At 35.8% G+C, this 19454-nt stretch overlaps 1 protein-coding gene across 1 annotated transcript; it reads left to right on the forward strand.

The window, feature by feature from the left end:
* The first annotated feature begins 771 nt into the window (after window positions 1–771).
* Window positions 772–18950, forward strand: LOC120506496. The gene is made up of 20 exons (XM_039718148.1): window positions 772–801; window positions 3494–3689; window positions 4630–4766; window positions 5064–5155; window positions 6893–7001; window positions 7626–7652; window positions 8010–8045; window positions 8830–8874; window positions 9852–9893; window positions 10052–10093; window positions 10845–10883; window positions 11555–11590; window positions 12427–12465; window positions 13106–13123; window positions 13684–13719; window positions 15312–15353; window positions 16384–16413; window positions 17707–17742; window positions 18067–18114; window positions 18942–18950. Exons 1-20 carry the CDS (start codon window positions 772–774, stop codon window positions 18948–18950), a joined length of 1089 nt encoding a protein of 362 aa, XP_039574082.1.
* Window positions 18951–19454: the final 504 nt, after the last annotated feature.

Below are 19454 nucleotides of genomic sequence, written 5' to 3' on the forward strand. Positions count from 1 at the left end.
CTATTCTATTCTATTCTATTCTATTCTATTCTATTCTATTCTATTCTATTCTATTCTATTCTATTCTATTCTATTCTATTCTATTCTATTCTATTCTATTCTATTCTATTCTATTCTATTTTATGTCATTCAGCTTTTGGACTTCTCCCAGTCTCCAGTAGAGACCTTGTGAAAATCTTCTGAAGAAGATGTTAGTTTTGAGTGCAAGTCAGTTGCAATAACTTCAGATTCTCCCCACAAGGTGCATGGGAAGAAACAGCCTCATTAACTCTTTGCTCTAAGAAAATGCTTGGAAGTATGACAGTCAATAGAATTTCCAAATCTTTTCCAACTGTGAAAAAGGAGTAGAAAAGTAAAAGAGTAGCAGCATAATACTCTGTGGTAACAGATTGAGACTAATATAGAATATTTTACTGGAATTGTTATGAAATGTTAGTAGGGGGTTTTGTATAGAATAATTCTTTTGATTTTAGTCGACATACTGGTTTAGGCTACCAGCCTTCAGAAGCCCTGCCTGTGCCAGATGCCTCGATAAAGGTCAGAGGGGCGTGACTCACCTGAGAGGAGGGTGTTGTCACCGCCAGCTCTGGGCAGGACAGTCCCACCTGTGGTGTCCCAATTTCCAGGGCAGATGCAGGCAGCCCTGATTGGCCACGCTGGCTCCTGCCTCGGCACGGATTGGCCGAGCCTTCTGCCTCCTCTGTCTCATCTTGCTGGGCACCGCAGTGCCCGGCTGCAGCTCCTCCACACTGACCACAGAGGGACCGGAGGATGCCCACGCACCAGCGCCTGGTCGATAAGGTGTGTTGTGGGGATGTGGTGGACAGGGTGCACACTCACTGCTAATGCTTATTCTCAAGGGCTAAAGAGTAAGTCTGTGGCTCATCGGGAGCATCTAGAAGAAGGAGAAAAATACTCCTAAAGAATGGGAATAGAAAGGGGTATACTGGAGCTAGTCTTAAACTGTTGGCAGGATGGACTTGCAAGGACTGTGTTTTTCAAATTATGGAGAGGTATTTATCATATTCATTAAATGCTCCATATTTAAAAGCTTTTAAAACAACTGTTGCCTCCATTCAGAAGTTTGCCCAAGGCTTTGGAGGAGCAAACCACCAAAGTGTCTCTTCCTGAGTCCACTAGACTGAACGCAGTAGCTAACTAGCAGGGATTTAATGGTTGGCCTGAAGACATGTTAGACTAAATATGGAATAGGATTCTTAAGGTAGCAGCTTAAGGTGAGGGCCACATAGACTCACAGGGAGAAAGGTTTGAATCTGTGATAAAATAATAATTATAATTTCCCATCAGATGAAGGAACTGAGGATATAGTTAATTTTTCATCATTATAACCAATTAGAAGTCTGCAAATAACATTTATTTGCCAGAATTCTCTATGCTTCTATTTTATAAATATTTAATTTTTGTTTCTTTACATTTTTCATGGGGAAAATGTAAAATATGTGATGCAAGGTAACATAATTGCATGGATTATGTATTGGAACTCAGAGCCCATGGAAGTTTTCTGCCTGAAGTCTGGACTTGGAATTTTTTAAGATGCTAATATCTCTCTTTTTCATCTAAAAGCTAGTTCCAAAAGATGACATGATGAGACTCATAGAATACCTCTTGAACTATTAAATCAGAGAGCTAATGCAAAGAGAAGGCTTCTCAGCCATGTTTCAACTCGTTGTACTTGTATTTCTGGCTCTTTTCTAGCAAGAAAAAGAGGAAATATTTCAGACTGGCTTTCTTTCATGGCAGAGTGCAGTTCCAGACAATTTTCCAATCCTAGCAAAACTAGGACTTTGTGCTTTGAAATGAAACACCTCATTAGAAACAAACTTTTTTTTCCATCTCTCCATGAGTCAGACAGATTTCAACAACACACAGACTGGTTCATATTAAATCACTGTTTACCACATCTGTTGATATAATAGCACCCACATGCTGTATTTAAAACTTAATTAGAGGTGGGCCACGTCAAAATCGTCACAAGAGATTGGATAACCGCGCCCAGAGTGCTGATACCAAAACATGATGCTCACCAGGATCCCATTAGAGTGACACTTTGATGAGGCTTTGGAGAGGTGCAGTCTTCATCTGCTTTAAAGACATGATAACTTGCATCTATCACTTTCCTGGTTGTGCTCTAAGTAGTTGTGACACCATGCAAACCTCCATCATCCTACTTGGAAATCTTTCAACATTTCACAGTCACCTGTCTTATTATTTGTTGACTCAGTGGCTTTTTAAAAAGTTGTTGAAGTTCAGAGTTAAGTACATAAACGTTCAGAGCTGTATTTTCCCCCTGCTTTCAGATGCTTCTGTTATTTATTGCATTAGCACATATAAAACAAATGATCTTACACAATTATACATGAATTAAGATACACGGGTAGATGGTACAAATTGAGCATATCTCTTTCATTGTGTTTGAAATGCTTTAAAAAATCTCAAGTAAATACCTCCATTCTTTCTGTTACTGTCTGTTGTGTCACATGAGGCAATCCTGTAGCAGACAGCATGTAAAATAGCATTATTAAATACTTCTGGAGATTGAACTGTTGTATCAGCAATTTTGTAACTGGAAGAGTGAGTTGTTCATAAGATGTAATTGCCTTTTAAGTATGTAGTGCTATAGTTGAATATTTAGATTTTGGACATAGGCTGAAAGATCTGATATTAAACACCTGAGAATACTTTTGGGAAATGTTTTCTTTCTTTCTTGGAAACAGTTTACCATCATTGCAAGAGAACTATAAAGAAAATACATTTTTTCTTCATGGACGGTCCTGGAAAATTGGACTTCAGTCTTGTCTCTTAGTTATTTCTTGTGAATTTCTGTACTAGTTATAGTTTATTTACAGGTTATAGTTATTCTTACTAATAGGAAGCATGCCGTAGTAATTTAGTATTGTTAAACTGTTTAGTAGTTCCAGAGGACTTTGCAGAAATCTCTTGTTAAGTCCTTCAGGAAAAAAATACTTTGAAAATCTTTAAGAGTACTCCAGGACATTTAATTAGATTTCTTGACCATCACTTGCAATTGAGAGTAGGGAAAGCAGTCAAAGAAGAGCATGCTAATCATGGTTATATCTACAGAGAGCAAGGATTCCCTCTGAGTTCTTGCATAGCCAAGGAGATGAGCTAAATTTGCTGGTGCAACAATGAGGAACTTTGTTTTAAGGCTTTTCTAGTACAAAGGTGTAATGCAGGAGACATGGCTGTTAATGGATTGCTGACATGTAACCTCAAAATTTAATCTTCCATTAATAATTCAGTATTTTTAAATTATAATATTTGTGTCACTTATTGCACTTTTCTGACAGTGTATATAAGTATTTTAATTGTTTCCTTCAAAATACATGAATGCAAAGAGAGGGCAGCTTTCTAGGTTTGTTTGTTTCCTGTCTTGGAGAAAAGCTGGTATTTGCCAAACAAGGCAACTATTTAAAATAAGTTCCTGTGACTTGTATTGTCTTTTGTTCCACAGATGAGGAGACACTCCTGCTTTGTTGTTTTGTTCTGTGGGATATTTTTGCCTGGAATCCTTGGTTTTCCACAGACAAACACCTCAATTGATTGTGATTCTCTGTTACCAAACTATGAAGCTGAACCACAGACATCTGCACCACCATATATTATTGCTGTATCTTTTGATAACTTTGAGCCAGGAAATGAAGTCCAAGGTAAACAATTGGAATGACATAACATCTTTGTCCGTGTCTTCCAGAATTACCAATCTTCCTAAAAATCTCCCCATTTCTCTCTCAGTCTAGATATTTATTTTTTTTTACTTCAATCTTGTTTATATATACCTGAGATGTTATTATTTTTTATATTTAATGTCTATATGGACATACTTGTTAACTGAGAATGCTTTCTTTCTTTCTTTCTTTCTTTCTTTCTTTCTTTCTTTCTTTCTTTCTTTCTTTCTTCTTTATCTAATAAATATATCTTAACTTTATGCTGTAATTTTTTTTGTGACAAAATTAAAATTGAGTAAGACAGCTAGCCAAACTGGACTAATAATTAGTTGCTTGTTAACTTTGTATTTGAGTGTTTGCTGTTGAATCAGGCCTCTGCAATACAAAGGGATCCTCCTCATTAGTCCTTCACACGCTGTCATCCTACAGGAAAATAAAAATTCAGGACGCAGTATGAGACTACTTAAGGGTGATACATTTTGAGTCACTCTTCTAAGAGCTGCATCCCAGATTTTATCACATTGCATGAGGTGGAGCTATTGTGGCTAAACCCCCTTTTTTATCTTTCTAATCCCAAATTGCCCTGGATGGAGCATCTTCACAGCAGGGCCACTGCTCATTTGGTAGACCGAATTCCTTTTGAAATTGTCAGTAAATCATTAATTCCATGTTACTTTATAGAGAAGTGCCTTTCCAAATTTTTTCCATTATTTCCTTTGTTGCCATTCCCTTTATAATTAAGAAAGGTATTTTAAATGGGTTTTTTTTAAGAATTGTACAGGACTTAAAGTAATTTCTGCACTGTGCAGAATTATGCACAATGCAATCTTGTGCCTTGGAGTGAAGCAAATTGCATGGTAAACATTTAAGCAGTTTTGGTGATATATGAAATTTACATTTTTCAAAATGCCTCTTTTCACAGTAACTCTAGAAGCACTTGGAGATGCTGGATTTAAAGGATTTAATCTACAAGCTCGAGAAATAGATGGAGATGTTCCTGTTGGTACTTTTAAAATTACAGATCCAAACACTAAAGGCTTGGAATGTCATAACATGACGGTATGTGTGTCGTCTCTGGAATCCTTACTGGAGCTTGGGTTTCTTTAAAATTATAGAAGTAGGGATCATTTTTATACAGCAAAGCTATTTTTTCAATAGAGTTTAAAAGGTTAGGTTTTCTCAAGAAATATGTATTCATATCATATGTAGTATGAACCTAATGTAAAAATTCTCTGGCTCTTTGTAGCAGGGCATCAGTGTTATCTTACCTGTTGTAGTAGAGACAGTTTCTGTAATAATATAGCTAAAATCACTCTTACAATTTAAATAATTATATTTATTTCTTTTTAATTGCAGAATTCAGCAGTAAGTAATGCAAATTCAGATGTGAAACAGAAGATTACAACAACATGGATTGCTCCACATGATGTTAGAGAGCTTCAATTTATGTAAGTAGTTGTTCGTTGGGGTTTTTTTGCCCTGAAATTTCTTTCTCTGTTGAGATAGACCTGTATTGCTGCTTGAGATATTCTTGTCCAACATAGTTTTTTCATAGTTTGCCGTAACTTCACACTGTGTTCATTAAATTATTTCCATTTCAAGATATAGTTGTAAAAGTTAATGTCCTAAGGATCTTAATATATGTAAATAATTCCATTAAGCATAATGGCCTTGAAATTTTCTTTTTCTGTTGAGATAGACCTGTGTTGCTGTTTGAGATATTCTTGTCCAACGTAGTTTTTTTCATAGTTTGTCATAACTTCACACTGTGTTAATTAAATTATTTCCATTTCAAGATATAGTTGTAAAAGTTAATGTCCTAAGGATCTTAATATATGTAAATAATTCCATTAAGTATAATGTTATTAATGGATCTTCCAGTAGCCATTTTTTACACTTTGAATTCCTTAATTACAACAGCAACAAAATATTAATGTAACTCCTTCCCTAAAAAAAAGAAATTCAGACCTATTCAGTTGTACCTTTCTTCATTTTTAACAGTGGCAGAATAGTAATTTGATGTAAATTCTTCTATTATAAATTTTAGAATAAGTGTATGGCCTATGAACTAATTTCTGAAAACATCAGAAGATGGATTTAGCCTACTTTTGATGCCATAATGTTATTAATGGATCTTCGAGTAGCCTTTTTTTACACTTTGAATTCTTTAATTACAACAGCAACAAAATATGAATGTAACTCCTTCCCTGAAAAAAAGAAATTCAGACCTATTCAGTTGTACCTTTCTTCATTTTGAACAGTGGCACGATAGTAATTTGATGTAAATTCTTCTAATATAAATTTTAGAATAAGTGTATGACCTATGAACTAATTTCTGAAAACAGCAGAAGATGGATTTAGCCTACTTTTGATGCTACATTTCTTGCAGATGCGAACCTTGTAAAAATACCACCTACCCTAAAAAATGTATGCTTGAAGTATATTGGAAAATACCTAAATATTTGATAGCTTTTGCAGATGTGAACCTTGTAAAAACACCACCTACCCTAAAAATGTATGCTTGAAGTATATTGGAAAATACCTAAATATTTGATAGCTTGCATTGTTTGAAGTGCAGATTTACGATAGGGCCATCTTTACCTTGCTTCATTAAATCTTGAGGAATACCAAGAACAAACAAAAGAATACAAAACCACAATTGCTTGCACTCGTTATTGCCATGAGAATCAGTTCACCATCATAGATGCAGATCGTCAGAGCGTGTGGGACAATTCTTATGGACATTTGAGCCAGTGCTCCCCACTGGCGTCAGTGCTTCTTCAAGCAGTGTCTATCTCTCTTCTGCTATCCCTCTTCAGGCAATGTCTATCCCTCAGCATTTGTTTTAGTTATCTTCAAAGTTATGCTGGATGATAATACAAGCCACTTCAAGGAAAAGTATTCTGTGAAACTTAAAACCAGAACCCAGCGGATATTCTTGGCTGAGGGAAACGGGGGACAAGAGTTTATTAGTATTTTTAATTTGTTTTAGTTATCTTCAAAGTTACGCTGGATGATAATACAAGCCACTACAAAGAAAAGTATTCTGTGAAACTTGCACTGCAAACACTTAAAACCAGAACCCAGCAGATATTCTTGGCTGAGGGAAACGGGGGACAAGAGTTTATTAGTATTTTATATTGAAATATTTTGATAGAAGATAAATGATTTTGTTTTCTCTCTAGTGCAACTGTTGTTCAAAATCTAGAGAACTTTTGGGTTGGAATTCAAAGCAAAACTCTCACACCTATGAATTCTGCGTCAGTTAATGCAACAGGAAAAAGTAAAAGGAAGGTATGTTTTAATGTATTTGAATTATAGAAATTAATACAGTAATTAAAGTATCTTTGGCTTTATACAAGATATACACTTGTTTATTCATTAACTAAGGCAAAATCATTAGATGTTTTCAATAATTTTAATTTAACTGCCTAATTCTCTTATAAAAATTATTAAAAAATAAAGTTAATACTCTTTTTCTCCTACAGAAATGAGGAAAGTAATAATCTATTTATCAAAACAATCCATGTCTTAAATAAAAAAAAAGATAATAAAATTGGTTATAGAATTGTACTGTACTTCTGAAGTACAGTGCTATTCTTAACTGCTGCCTCAACCCCTGAGAACTGCAACAGTAGCACATTCTTGAAAGGAGTTGGTAACATTTTTTTGACAATAATTATGCTTATATGAAACATGTTAAACATTGGCAGCTCCAGAATAGAGAGCCTCCTCAAATCTACTGTATTGGACTGCAGCAGCAATGATTTATGTGAACTTGTGATGTAACCAAGAGTGAACACCTGCCTTAAATCTCTCACTTCACCAAGTGTATTTTCTGTTTCCTATAATAAGCCAGGGGCTTTTTTCTAGTGAATAATTTTGTAATGCTTCCTCTTTTGGTTTTTTTCCCCACAGCTTATGATTGAATTAGAATGTAACAAGGTAAGAGCAATTTTTATTCAATTTCCCACCTTCCAGTTTTAGAGTTCTTATCCTACTGGTCCAGTTGTTTCATGCTTGTAGCATTAAGATTCTATTGTACCATTCAAATTACTTTCCTAGCAAGATGTCATTTATGCTTTCATTGTTTTATTCAGTTTTGAATGTATTTTTATTTTTAATTAGTTAACATTAGTTTGCAGATTAGATTATTAAAATGTGTAATATATTGTCAGCAATTAAACACTTGATTTCTTCACTCAGACCATCAATGTGAATTCAGTTGATTTCCTGTTTAAAGTAATTTGATATTTTTACACCAGTCACTAAATAGTAACTGGGGCCTGTATTCTCTTGCAGCGTGGAGGGACTTACTCAACAGGCCGATGCATCATGGTAAATATGCCTTCTAAATGTCTAAATATGGCATTGCCATCCTGCTAAGTACCCAAGATCTCAAGGCCTACTCAAAACTTGCTTTTAGACATGTCTTTATCCCCCTTGTAACTCAATTTCATTTTCTTTTTGTTAGTTTGTCTTTGTTGATTAAAAATCCAAAACTGTCTAAAGGGTTGTCAGCCTCATTACCATTTCCTTCCACAGATTTTCTCTGCTAATCTGTAGTAGCTCTATAATATAAGTTTTCTATTTTCTCTTTTCACTCTTTATTCTTATTGGTTTTTTGCTGTTCAAGATCACTTATTTACTTGCCTTCTGCAAATCATCATCTAGATATAAAATATAGCTATTTGATTTTTTTGTTTGAAAAATTTCACTGGCAGCTCAGTGAAGAAGCTTATTTTCCTTCTTTGCTTTTTTACAGCAAATATGTTAATGATTACATAATCATATAAATAAAAAGCTTTCATCTGATTTTTAATGATTGTGGTGGTGTAGATCTCCTCCTCAATGATGGACATCAAGTGTGTGAGGTCAGATACAAAAGGATTTGTATCTGCAAGCAGCAGAATTATGTTGTTTATAACAGCTGGATTGGCACAGTTTTGATTATTTGTCTTGAAAGATCTCTGAAATAATTTTAATAGTATTGGTGGGATTGAGTAGTAGAAAACTACTTTGTGGGTTCTTCCTTTTCCCACCAAGTAGAACTTTCTTTCCTGAAAATCACTTAAAATGATTTTTCAGCAAGATAATAAATACCAGTCTGGTTTCTTTTCAGGTTGGACCTTCCAGTTCTTCTCAGAGCAGCTATTCAGGCAGTCAGGTATGAGTCCTCAATTCCAGCATTTGTATGTTTTCCTTCAGTAATGCTGAATTATTAAAATTCTATAATGTGAGGTGATTTAATGCTGTACTGAAATATCTGCTCTACTAGTTAAGTCAGAATGGCAGAGGTGTTTATCCAGTGTTTGTACCTGGGCTGAGTTCAACTACCTCCACTCTCTTGAACTCAATAGCTTGCTCCAGTTTCATGTCTGTATTGCTTTTAACACCAGGCTATCTTTGCAGCTGAAAATCTGGGGCTATCACTGTCTAGTTGGCCTTTTTAAAGTTCTGGGGTATGCATGTCTGCATTGTCACCACTTTCACTTCATTCATCACAGCAATGTATACTTGGGTTTTAGTTGATGATCTCCACTACCATTAATGTGCCTATTTTCTCTTTGACTCTTAGATACTTTCTGGTGAGTCTCCAGTTTATTGAACTGAGGTTATCAAGGATGTATTGCTTACTACTTATTAGTGGTTATGTTTATTAGTGAATTATCTGGTAACATTCCATTTCTTCAATCTTTACTGCTTTTAATGAATTACCAGATGCAGGGTAATGCAAATTATTTTGATACATATGCTAAAATCTGGTTTTCTTCCTTGTATTTTTTAATATATAATACATATTCTTTTCTAAGAATTGAGTTTCTCATCTTGTCATATAACTACTTGAAGTTATTAATTTTTTCATAAAATATGGGCCATTCAGTAACATTTTGAAAGATTTCATGACCAGCGACAAAGCTGATGAAACTTATATGAAATACAGATGATGTCTCACACTAAATTAGAATTATTACAGGCAGGGCCAGTGAACTGGTAACCTCTTTATTTGCTTATCCTTGCTTGCACATACACACTGTCAGCTGCACAGCTTTTCATGTCATAAATAGCATGGCATTGGGTTTTTTCTCCCTTGTCCATTTGAGTTTTTTATATGGAAATAATTTACTTCTGTTTTTATTTCAGGGTGGAGTAGTCTACACAATAAGCAAGAGTGGATGTGGCCCCGTAAGTACTATTTTTACGTCACCAGCTATGAATATAGCATAACTATATTCATAGTAACTCCTAGCTTTCAATGGCATTATTTAATGAATGTTCATGTGGGTGTCTCTGCTACAAATAGAAATACTGATGAGAAATAACTGGTTTATTTTTTGTCTTAGGGAGGTGCTGCTGGTGCATATGGCCTACAAGCCTGCAGAGATGTAAGCTGGTTATATATGTTTTTACTGATTTTCTCCTACTATGCTTCTTAACTCATCTGCTTATTGAAAATTGCATTTGATTCTGTTCTGTAGAGCTATTGAAGTCTTCCTAAATATATTCAGGAAAATAGTGTTAGCTTGAGGTATTGTTCTGAAATTAAATCCCAAAATTAAAAGGTGTTACACTGACAGTTCAAAGCCTAATAATTTAAGGTGTGTATGTACACATAAGTGATACATAATATCACCTATTAAAAACTCTTAATTTGTTTCCCTATTAAAATGTCAGAATTCTTAGTGCGTAACGCTTTTTATCAGGTAAAATTATTGTCTTTGTATATTGCATATTTTGGAATATTATTAGAGATTCTTTATAATCTTTGCATATTAATTCCCCCAGAATTAAAAGGTATTACACTGACAGTTCACAGCCTAATAATTTATGTTTTAAGGTGTATATATACACATTGGTGATACACAATATCACCTATTAGAAACTCTTAATTTGTTTCCCTACTAAAATGTTAGAATTCTTACTGTGCAATGTTTTTTATCAGGTAAAATTATTGTCTTTGGATATTGCATATTTTGGAATATTATTAGAGATTCTTTATAATCTTTGCATATTAATTCTTTAATTAGTAGAGGAATTTCTATTGTCCCTCTCATTTAATTCTTTTTCACGTGAAAAAAATTAATAATTAGTAAATTATTGTATAAATAAATACCTGATTTACATTTTTTATTTTAGAGTGCATCCTTATCCGGCAGTGGTCTTACTTATGGTCAGGTAACTGTATTTTTCAACATCTTTTTAGCTTCCTAAGGTATTCAAAATCTAGGCAGTTATGCCTAAATTTTCCAAACAATAATTAAATTTGTGGAAGGGGATAAAGGAAAATTTTCTTCAAATGATTTAGTAGTGATCATACCTGGAAATATCTTCATCTGATAAATGACATATTTGGTGTTTGTTTCTGTATCCCTATTTCTATTTTCCACCAAAAATCAATTATATTTATTCTATAAAGGGACACCAGTTACTTTTGCTATGCTTTTCCAAAAGTCAGTGCTTTGTTTGATGGTTACTAAGAATTAAAGGGTTTTTTTTTTTGCTTTTGGGTTAGTTTTTTGGATGAAGGTAGAAGAGTTTAATTTTTTTTTCCTACCAAGAGATTTTTTTCCTACAAACATACTTACAATTTGATGAAACATTTGCAGCTTTTATATAGTACTCTGTAAAACTAGCAAAATAATTGGGCTTTTTAAAGAAGGTTAAACCAGTTGATTTATTGCAGCTGTTAATTTATTAACTGCCAATACATTCACTTTCTTCAGACTCTTACTTTGTTTTGTACCTCATGGGTATCATATTAGTACAATATTCTTGTGGAGAATAGTGCTGTAGTTAATTTGCCATACATTTACCTAAGTAACAAGTGAATTCTGTATTCTTTACAGTCTGTCCCTGCAAGCAGCTCGGATTCCAGTAAGAAGGTAAGCACTCTGTTCAAAGGGAAAAATTCTTACAGTTATAACTTGGTGTGACTCCTGTTATTTCAGTCAAGACTTTTCAAGGTTTTAAGCCAGATTGATTCATATTATTTGATTTGGTTCTTAGAGGCTGGGAGAGCTTCTAATGAGAGAACATTAACACAGCAGAAGATACTATTATTCTATTTGGCTTATTTTGGGGGTTTTTTGAATGAACTCAATATCAAGTCTTTTTTATTTTTTATCATAATATTAAATAAAGACAAAATAAATTGATGTTCTAGTTTGGGGTAGAAAGTTGAGGATCAAAAAAGGGCACACAGCACAGGCATGTAGATATGGTACAGAACAGAAAATCCTGCTTCTTCCTCTACAGCTGTGTCATCATGTGGTTTGGGGCAAATCTTTAATCTGCTTATACTCTTGTGTAAACTATGTGTATATATATAATTCTTTGTTTGGTGATGTGCATTAATTTTTTTTATAAAAATGCCATTTTATAAGAAGGATCTTCCATAGCATTATTATCAGAGTTTGTAAATTTACAAATTTTAGTATTCTTCATTTTTCTGACATATTTAGTAATATATAAATAATCTTTATGGTAAGTAAATAGCTTCCTCTGGTTTCTCCACAGGTTGTGGTCGTCGCCAACAGCACCTTGGTGATGTGCATTAATTTTTAAATAAAAATGCCATTTTATAAGAGGGATCTTCCATAGCATTATTATCAGAGTTTGTAAATTTACAAATTTTAGTATTCTTCATTTTTCTGACATATTTAGTAATATATAAATAATCTTTATGGTAAGTAAATAGCTTCCTCTGGTTTCTCCACAGGTTGTGGTCGTCGCCAACAGCAACCCTTTTCCACCTGTGGTAAGCTCTTTTTCTCTACAATACACATTTTCCCTACAAATAACTTCAACCCAAAAAGCTTTCAAACAGCAACGTTTTTAATTTTCAGAAATATTCCTGGAGACATTTTTTGGCAGGCAAGATTTACCCTATGTGTATAGTTCTCTTCAGGGAAGGTGTGTTATAAGATAGCTACAAACCTCATGGTTCTGTGATTGCTGTTAATACTTGCAGAGACAATGGATTAGCTGCAGACACCAGGTCTCTCCATGTATGCAGTCTCTGTGTTCCCAAATAGTTTTAATTTTCTGTTTCTATTGAAATTTTCTTCTGCAAGTTTACTTCCATTCTCACTTTTTAATTATTACTTTTCCAGTCTGCTTACTTGGGACTAAAACTAAGTTTAGCTTTCAGGTGCTTGAAGTGAGCTTTTATAATGAAATATTTTATATATGTTGAATTTCTAATAGAATGTGTTGTTCTAACTTGAATAAAGGTTAAGATGCATTTATTCTATGAAATCCTTTTTATATAATTCTTTCACATTCCACTATGAATTACATCTGAAAGATAAGGGCCCTTTTTGCCTTTCTCTGCTACAATATTCTGTTTGGGCATGCCCTTGTGCAAAATAATGAAAGATTTTTCTGTTTCTTTGCAGCGTCACACCTTCCCTCAGGTAAGAATACTTTTTCTTTTGATTCCTAGGATCATCATAGTTCTTATGGGATCAAACCAGTTGTCTCAGGATGGTGTGTGCTGCTCTTTTACATTTGTCCCTCATGCCTCAGAATTCAGCAAAAAAATGCCTCGTGAGGAAGTGGATTTGTGTGTGTTGATGTATGAGCAGTGCAGGTGACAGTGAGACAGGCTGGAGGGGTGATGATGTCTCAGCTTCCCTCCCCACATTTGGAAACCCCAAGCTGACTGGTAGTGCAAAAAAGTTGTGCACATAACCTGTGCTCTGCTGCTCTCCACAGAAGATGTAAGAGTAGAGAATTAGTAGGGTCAGTCTGCCTCCCCAAACCTTCAGAACTGAGAATAAACTATCTTAATGCTAGGTGTTGGGAACTGGTACACAGTGCATCACACATATGACCTTTCCCTTTATTCTCACAGAGTAAATAGTTTATAAATAGTAAATACTAACTTAGCATTTTCTGATTAAATGCATTGCATTAAACCAGTCAATTAGATGTGCTATATTATGTTTCTTTGTTTCTGGATTTTTTTTTTCAGAGTTTGGGAAGCTCTGCTACAAGGATCATAGTACAGGTAGACATTTTTTCTCCATTACACTTGAGTTTTAAATGAAGATTTGCCTTAGTAAACTAAGTAATAATTCCTCTCTTAGGGAACATATAAGTGTGGATAACTTAGAGATATCTTAGATGGTCATGAACTACAGTGGTGGATTAGGGCATTTCTGTGACTAGAGCAAAGGGGATATCTTAGCTGGTTACTGCATAAAGACTATTGCAGCTGTTTCCTACATGTAAAAAAATTTTAAACCTCTGTATGCAAATTCTATTGAGCTCTCTAAATTGGCAACATTTGACCATCTCGGTCTGCTCAGGAAGGAGGATGGAATTCTAAAGCTTGAATGTTACTCAGTATCACATCAAATATAAATTGCAGCCTGCACAGTTCATTTTCATTTAAACAGTCCATTTTTTAAATGGAAACATCCGTTCAGAATTACATTTTTAAAATCCTGATGTTAATGCCTAGGTGAACTGTTGTATTTGTAGTGTTGCTTCTTGATAACCAGGCATTTGGAAAAACTAAAGCTTGAATGTTACTCAGTATCACATCAAATATAAATTGCAACCTGCACAATTCATTTTCATTTAAACGGTCCATTTTTTAATGGAAACATCCATTCAGAATTACATTTTTAAAATCCTGCTGTTAATGCCTAGGTGAACTGTTGTATTTGTAGTGTTGCTTCTTGATAACCAGGCATTTGGAAAATTGTTTGCAGTCTAATCACACTACAAGCATGCTTTAAAATATTATGAATATCATTCAGACATATTTTTCTGGGTTCTTTGTCATTTTAGCATCCATCCCACTGTTAATGGCTAGTCAGTCCACTGGATGCCAGTCCATCAGATTATGACAACAAATTCTCACTTTTATTGGAAGATCAGTAGCAGGTTACCCCAGCTGAAATTTGTCTTTCCAAAACCATTGATTTCAAAATGTGTAGCATTATTTTCTTCCATGACTAGCGATGAGTGCTGGCAAATAAAGGAATAAGATTTCCTTGTTATTTTATTTCTGACTTAAAATATACAGTGTTTTGATTATGCAGGTTAACTGTTTTCAGTGTGTAAATATAAAAAATATTTTATTCCTCTCATAATTTAAATATTTTCTGGAAATCAAAATATTTTTTGCAGTGGCTTTTCCTTATGTCAATTTTAACTGTGGATTTTTCAATTTTTGTTTTGACAAAGCCTTTGTCAAAAGTTTGTTGTGCTTATTAATGAAAAAATAATGCATAATATGAATACAAATAGATATGGGTTTAAGGCAATTTGTGAGGTACATTTGAAAGGCAGAATTATTTTAACTTACTTCAAATACCATAATATGACACAAAGATGTATTATACAATTAATTTTCATTAAGAAAATCATATCAAGATATATAAATACTTTTAACACTTCATTTGAGTAGGATTCTTATATACATTTTTTAGCATGTGAAGATGACATAAAGTAAGAAAAGGTGTAATAAACTTCGTAGTCTTCAATTGTTTAGTAGACAGGAGGACAGAATTGCATCTTGAAATGGGTTAGTGCATAAGCAATTCCTCTTAAAAATAAATAACTTTTTTTTTTGTTGTTGTTCATGTGTAGAGTGGACAAAAACAGCAAACCAGCAGCAGTACTTATTTTCAGGTAAGTAAACTGTAAAAGTGTTATAAATATTCCTACAGACTTCCCTAAAACAGGGGCAGCACAACTTACAACTTTCTGCATTTAAAAATGGATTTCACAGGTGCAGGTATTTCTATTTCCCAGGCTTTTGTTCATGAAAATACCATCTGATAAGCAGCACAACTTACAAACAAATTATTTTCTGAATTTAAAAATGGATTTTACAGGTCCAGGTATTTCTATTTCCCAGGCTTTTGTTCATGAAAATACCATCTGATACTGGTATTCTAATGATTTTGTTTGTGATGCTCACAAATGCATTTCCATGTGTGCTGGGTTGGCATGAATGAGTGTATTCCACTCAGAGCACAAGGATCAAAGACCTGAGAGGAAGTGATTCGAGGCTCATTACCACACCATCAGCCCACACTGATAGATTCAGAGCCCATGCATATTAGACCTCAAATTCCAAAAGTTGTAAAGGGTAGTTGCTTAGCCATATCAAGAATGATGAAAAATCATAATCGTGGAACTATGTGCAGTGTCTTCCAGCATTGCTTAAAGCCATGAAGATAAAGCTACTTGTGTGGAAAAAAAAAGATAAAAAGTGAGGGAATTCTAGAAAATACTCACACAGAGGCACCATAAATTATTGTAAACTAAAACTTGAAAATATAGTATGAACTCAAGTTTGAAGGCTCTTTAGGTCTTCCTTCTCTTGGGGGCTGGGGGTAGGAGAGATGCAAAAGTCCATCAATATTCTCTGCAGCACTCATGCAACAAGAAAACTCTTTCAAAATGGTAGGTATGGGATTTAGGGATCAGGGCCACAGGGAGGCCACTACTCAACATCAAGAGTATTCAATATGCACAAGGTTGGCAGTCATGGCTTCTGATGAGAATAGGACAATCTATTGCAGGGCTATTAGCATACTGCTCTGTCTCTTTTGTGCTTTTTGGGAAATCCCCAGACAGCTGGATTCTTATAAACATCATGCTCTTTAAAAAAGGCTCCTTGTCAAGGTGGTAATTATCTTCTCTTTATTTTTAGGGTTCCCAAGGCAGCCAGTCCTATGGTCAGGTGAGATGTTTTGCTGAAATATGTTGAGCTTTTTCATAGGAGCCTGTTTTCTTACCTTCCTGAACATTTTGAGTGCTCCATGAGTTTGGTTTGTACCACTGAAATACTATGAAGGAAAAAATGAACATAGTCCAGAGGAACTTTACGAGGAAATGGACTTTTCTGTTGCTGCTATACTAAGACAATATAGCTTTGTTTACAAATGAATTCTTACCTTCCTTGCAGGGCTACAGACCTCAAGGTGGAGCATAGTACAGAGGAACTTTAAGAGGAAATGGACTTTTCTGTTGCTGCTGTACTAAGACAATATAGCTTTGTCTACAAATGAATTCTTACCTTCCTTGCAGGGCTACAGACCTCAAGGTGGCAGTTCCTATGGCCATCCAGTCACCAGTAAGAATAGAGCATTTCAGAAATAGCACTATAAAGGCAATTAGCAAACCCTCAGAATCTGAACTTTAAAGGACATTTTCTCTGAAAGTGACTGTTCACATTCAATGTGTATGCATGTGCTACTGGTTGATCGGGAGTCCCAGTGTGTGAAATCATCCCACTCAGCACCTCAGGAGAGCCAGGAGATGCCTGGCTCTGCATTCTGCCCTGCATGGCTTTAGGATGTAGTTGCTTGCTGCTGTTGCTAATGCAGGCTGGACCCCTTACTGAAAGGGAAGTAACCAAAAGGTGTCCTTGTCTTAGGGTGGACCAGGTTTCTCAGGCAGCAGCAGCAGCAGCTCCTATGGCCAGGTAAGCAAACTGGCTGCTCTGTAGAAAGTTCTTCACTGGTCTCTCTGTGACTGGCATGACTGGAAGACTTTTGAGAGTGATGTTTCCCCTGGCAGTCTGTGCCTCAATTTGGGCCATGGCTTCTGCTGAGAATAAGACAATGTGCTGCACAATTGCACAGGTTTTAGCACACTGCTCTGTGTCCTTTTCTTGCCTAAGAGGAAGAAACCTTTTAGGGAGTCCTATATGCAGCTGTTATTTCCAATGATATAACGCCTCCTTGTCAAGGTGGTAATTATCTTCTCTTTATTTATAGGGTTCCCAAGGCAGCCAGTCCTATGGTCAGGTGAGATGTTTTGCTGAAATATGTTGAGCTTTTTCATAGGAGCCTGTTTTCTTACCTTCCTGAACATTTTGAGTGCTCCATGAGTTTGGTTTGTACCACTGAAATACTATGAAGGAAAAAAGAGCATAGTACAGAGGAACTTTAAGAGGAAATGGACTTTTCTGTTGCTGCTGTACTAAGACAATATAGCTTTGTCTACAAATGAATTCTTACCTTCCTTGCAGGGCTACAGACCTCAAGGTGGCAGTTCCTATGGCCAGGTAAGCATCATCCAGTCACCAGTAAGAATAGAGCATTTCAGAAATAGCACTATAAAGGCAATTAGCAAACCCTCAGAATCTGAACTTTAAAGGACATTTTCTCTGAAAGTGTCTATTGACACTCAATGTGTATGCACCTGCTACTGGTTGATCGGGAGTCCCAGTGTGTGAAATCATCCCACTCAGCACCTCAGGAGAGCCAGGAGATGCCTGGCTCTGCATTCTGCCCTGCATGGCTTTAGGATGTAGTTGCTTGCTGCTGTTGCTAATGCAGGCTGGACCCCTTACTGAAAGGGAAGTAACCAAAAGGTGTCCTTGTCTTAGGGTGGACCAAGTTTCTCAGGCAGCAGCAGCAGCAGCTCCTATGGCCAGGTAAGCAAACTGGCTGCTCTGTAGAGAGTTCTTCACTGGTCTCTCTGTGACTGGCATGATGGGAAGACTTTTGAGAGTGATGTTTCCCCTGGCAGTCTGTGCCTCAATTTGGGCCATGGCTTCTGCTGAGAATAAGACAATGTGATTGCACAGCTGTTAGCACACGGTTCTGTGTCCTTTTCTTCCCTAAAAGGAAGAAACCTTTTAGGGAATCCCACATGCAGCTGTTATTTCCAAAGATATCATGCCTCCTTGTCAAGGTGGTAATTATCTTCTCTTTATTTAAAGGGTTCCCAAGGCAGCCAGTCCTATGGCCAGGTGAGATTTTGTTGCTGCTTTGTCTTGAGCTTTTCTGTAGGAGCCTGTCCTGTAAATGGGCTTTGGGGCATGGGTGGGTTTTTTCCTTCTCAGTGTTTCTGAGTGGTCCTTGAATTTATTTTGCCACTGAAACACCATGAGAAAAAAAGTAACATAGTAGAGAAGAACCTTTCATGGAAACAGGCTTGTCTCTCTGGTGTTCTGTGATTCTGCTTCAAGGCAGCCAGTCCTATGGCCAGGTGAGACTTTGTCTTGAGCTTTTCTGTAGGAGCCTGTCCTGTAAATGGGCTTTGGGGCATGGGTGTTTTTTTTTCCTTCTCAGTGTTTCTGCGTGGTCCTTGAATTTGTTTGTGCCACTGAAACACACATGAGGGGGAAAGTAACATAGTAGAGAAGAACCTTTCATGGAAACAGGCTTGTCTCTCTGGTGTTCTGTGATTCTGCTTCTGCTGTGCTGGGACTAAACTTACACAGCTCTTTTTACAAATGACTCTGTACCTTTCTTACAGGGCAAGTAACATAGTAGAGAAGAACCTTTCATGGAAACAGGCTTGTCTCTCTGGTGTTCTGTGATTCTGCTGTGCTGGGACTAAACTTACAGAGTTCTTTTTACAAATGGCTCTGTACCTTTCTTACAGGGCTCTCAGCCTCAAGGTGGCAGTTCCTATGGACAGGTAAGCATCAGTCAATTGTTAGTCGTTATACAACATGTATGTGATGTTCCCATGTATGTATTGAGCATCCAGTGGTTTCTAACTTGAAATAATAGATTAGAATTAAGTCCTGTGAACCCTTTTTCATATTGCTCTGGCAACAATATGTTCACTGAGCTGCACTTTTCCCTGTAGAAAGGAGTGCATTCAGCTCTCAGCTTTCTGATGCATTTTAGTATTTTACCAAATAATGCACAGTTGGATATAGTTGGTCTTTGACCCTTGAAGCAGCCTGGCAGCTAAAGCCTTTGAAAATGTTTCAAATGAGAATATTTGGATCATGAGCTGCTCTTTTTCTTTTCCCCAGCA

This window comes from Passer montanus, unplaced genomic scaffold, assembly GCF_014805655.1.
Source record: "Passer montanus isolate IOZ18808 unplaced genomic scaffold, ASM1480565v1 scaffold103, whole genome shotgun sequence".
In the NCBI taxonomy this organism is placed as follows: Eukaryota; Metazoa; Chordata; class Aves; order Passeriformes; family Passeridae; genus Passer; species Passer montanus.

Coding starts and splice junctions, on each gene's coding strand:
- LOC120506496 (XM_039718148.1), top strand. CDS start 772: ATGCCCACGCACCAGCGCCTGGTCGATAAG. Junction 802..3,493: donor ACCAGCGCCTGGTCGATAAG/GTGTGTTGTGGG, acceptor TTTGTTCCACAG/ATGAGGAGACACTCCTGCTT. Junction 15,354..16,383: donor GCAGCAGTACTTATTTTCAG/GTAAGTAAACTG, acceptor CTTTATTTTTAG/GGTTCCCAAGGCAGCCAGTC.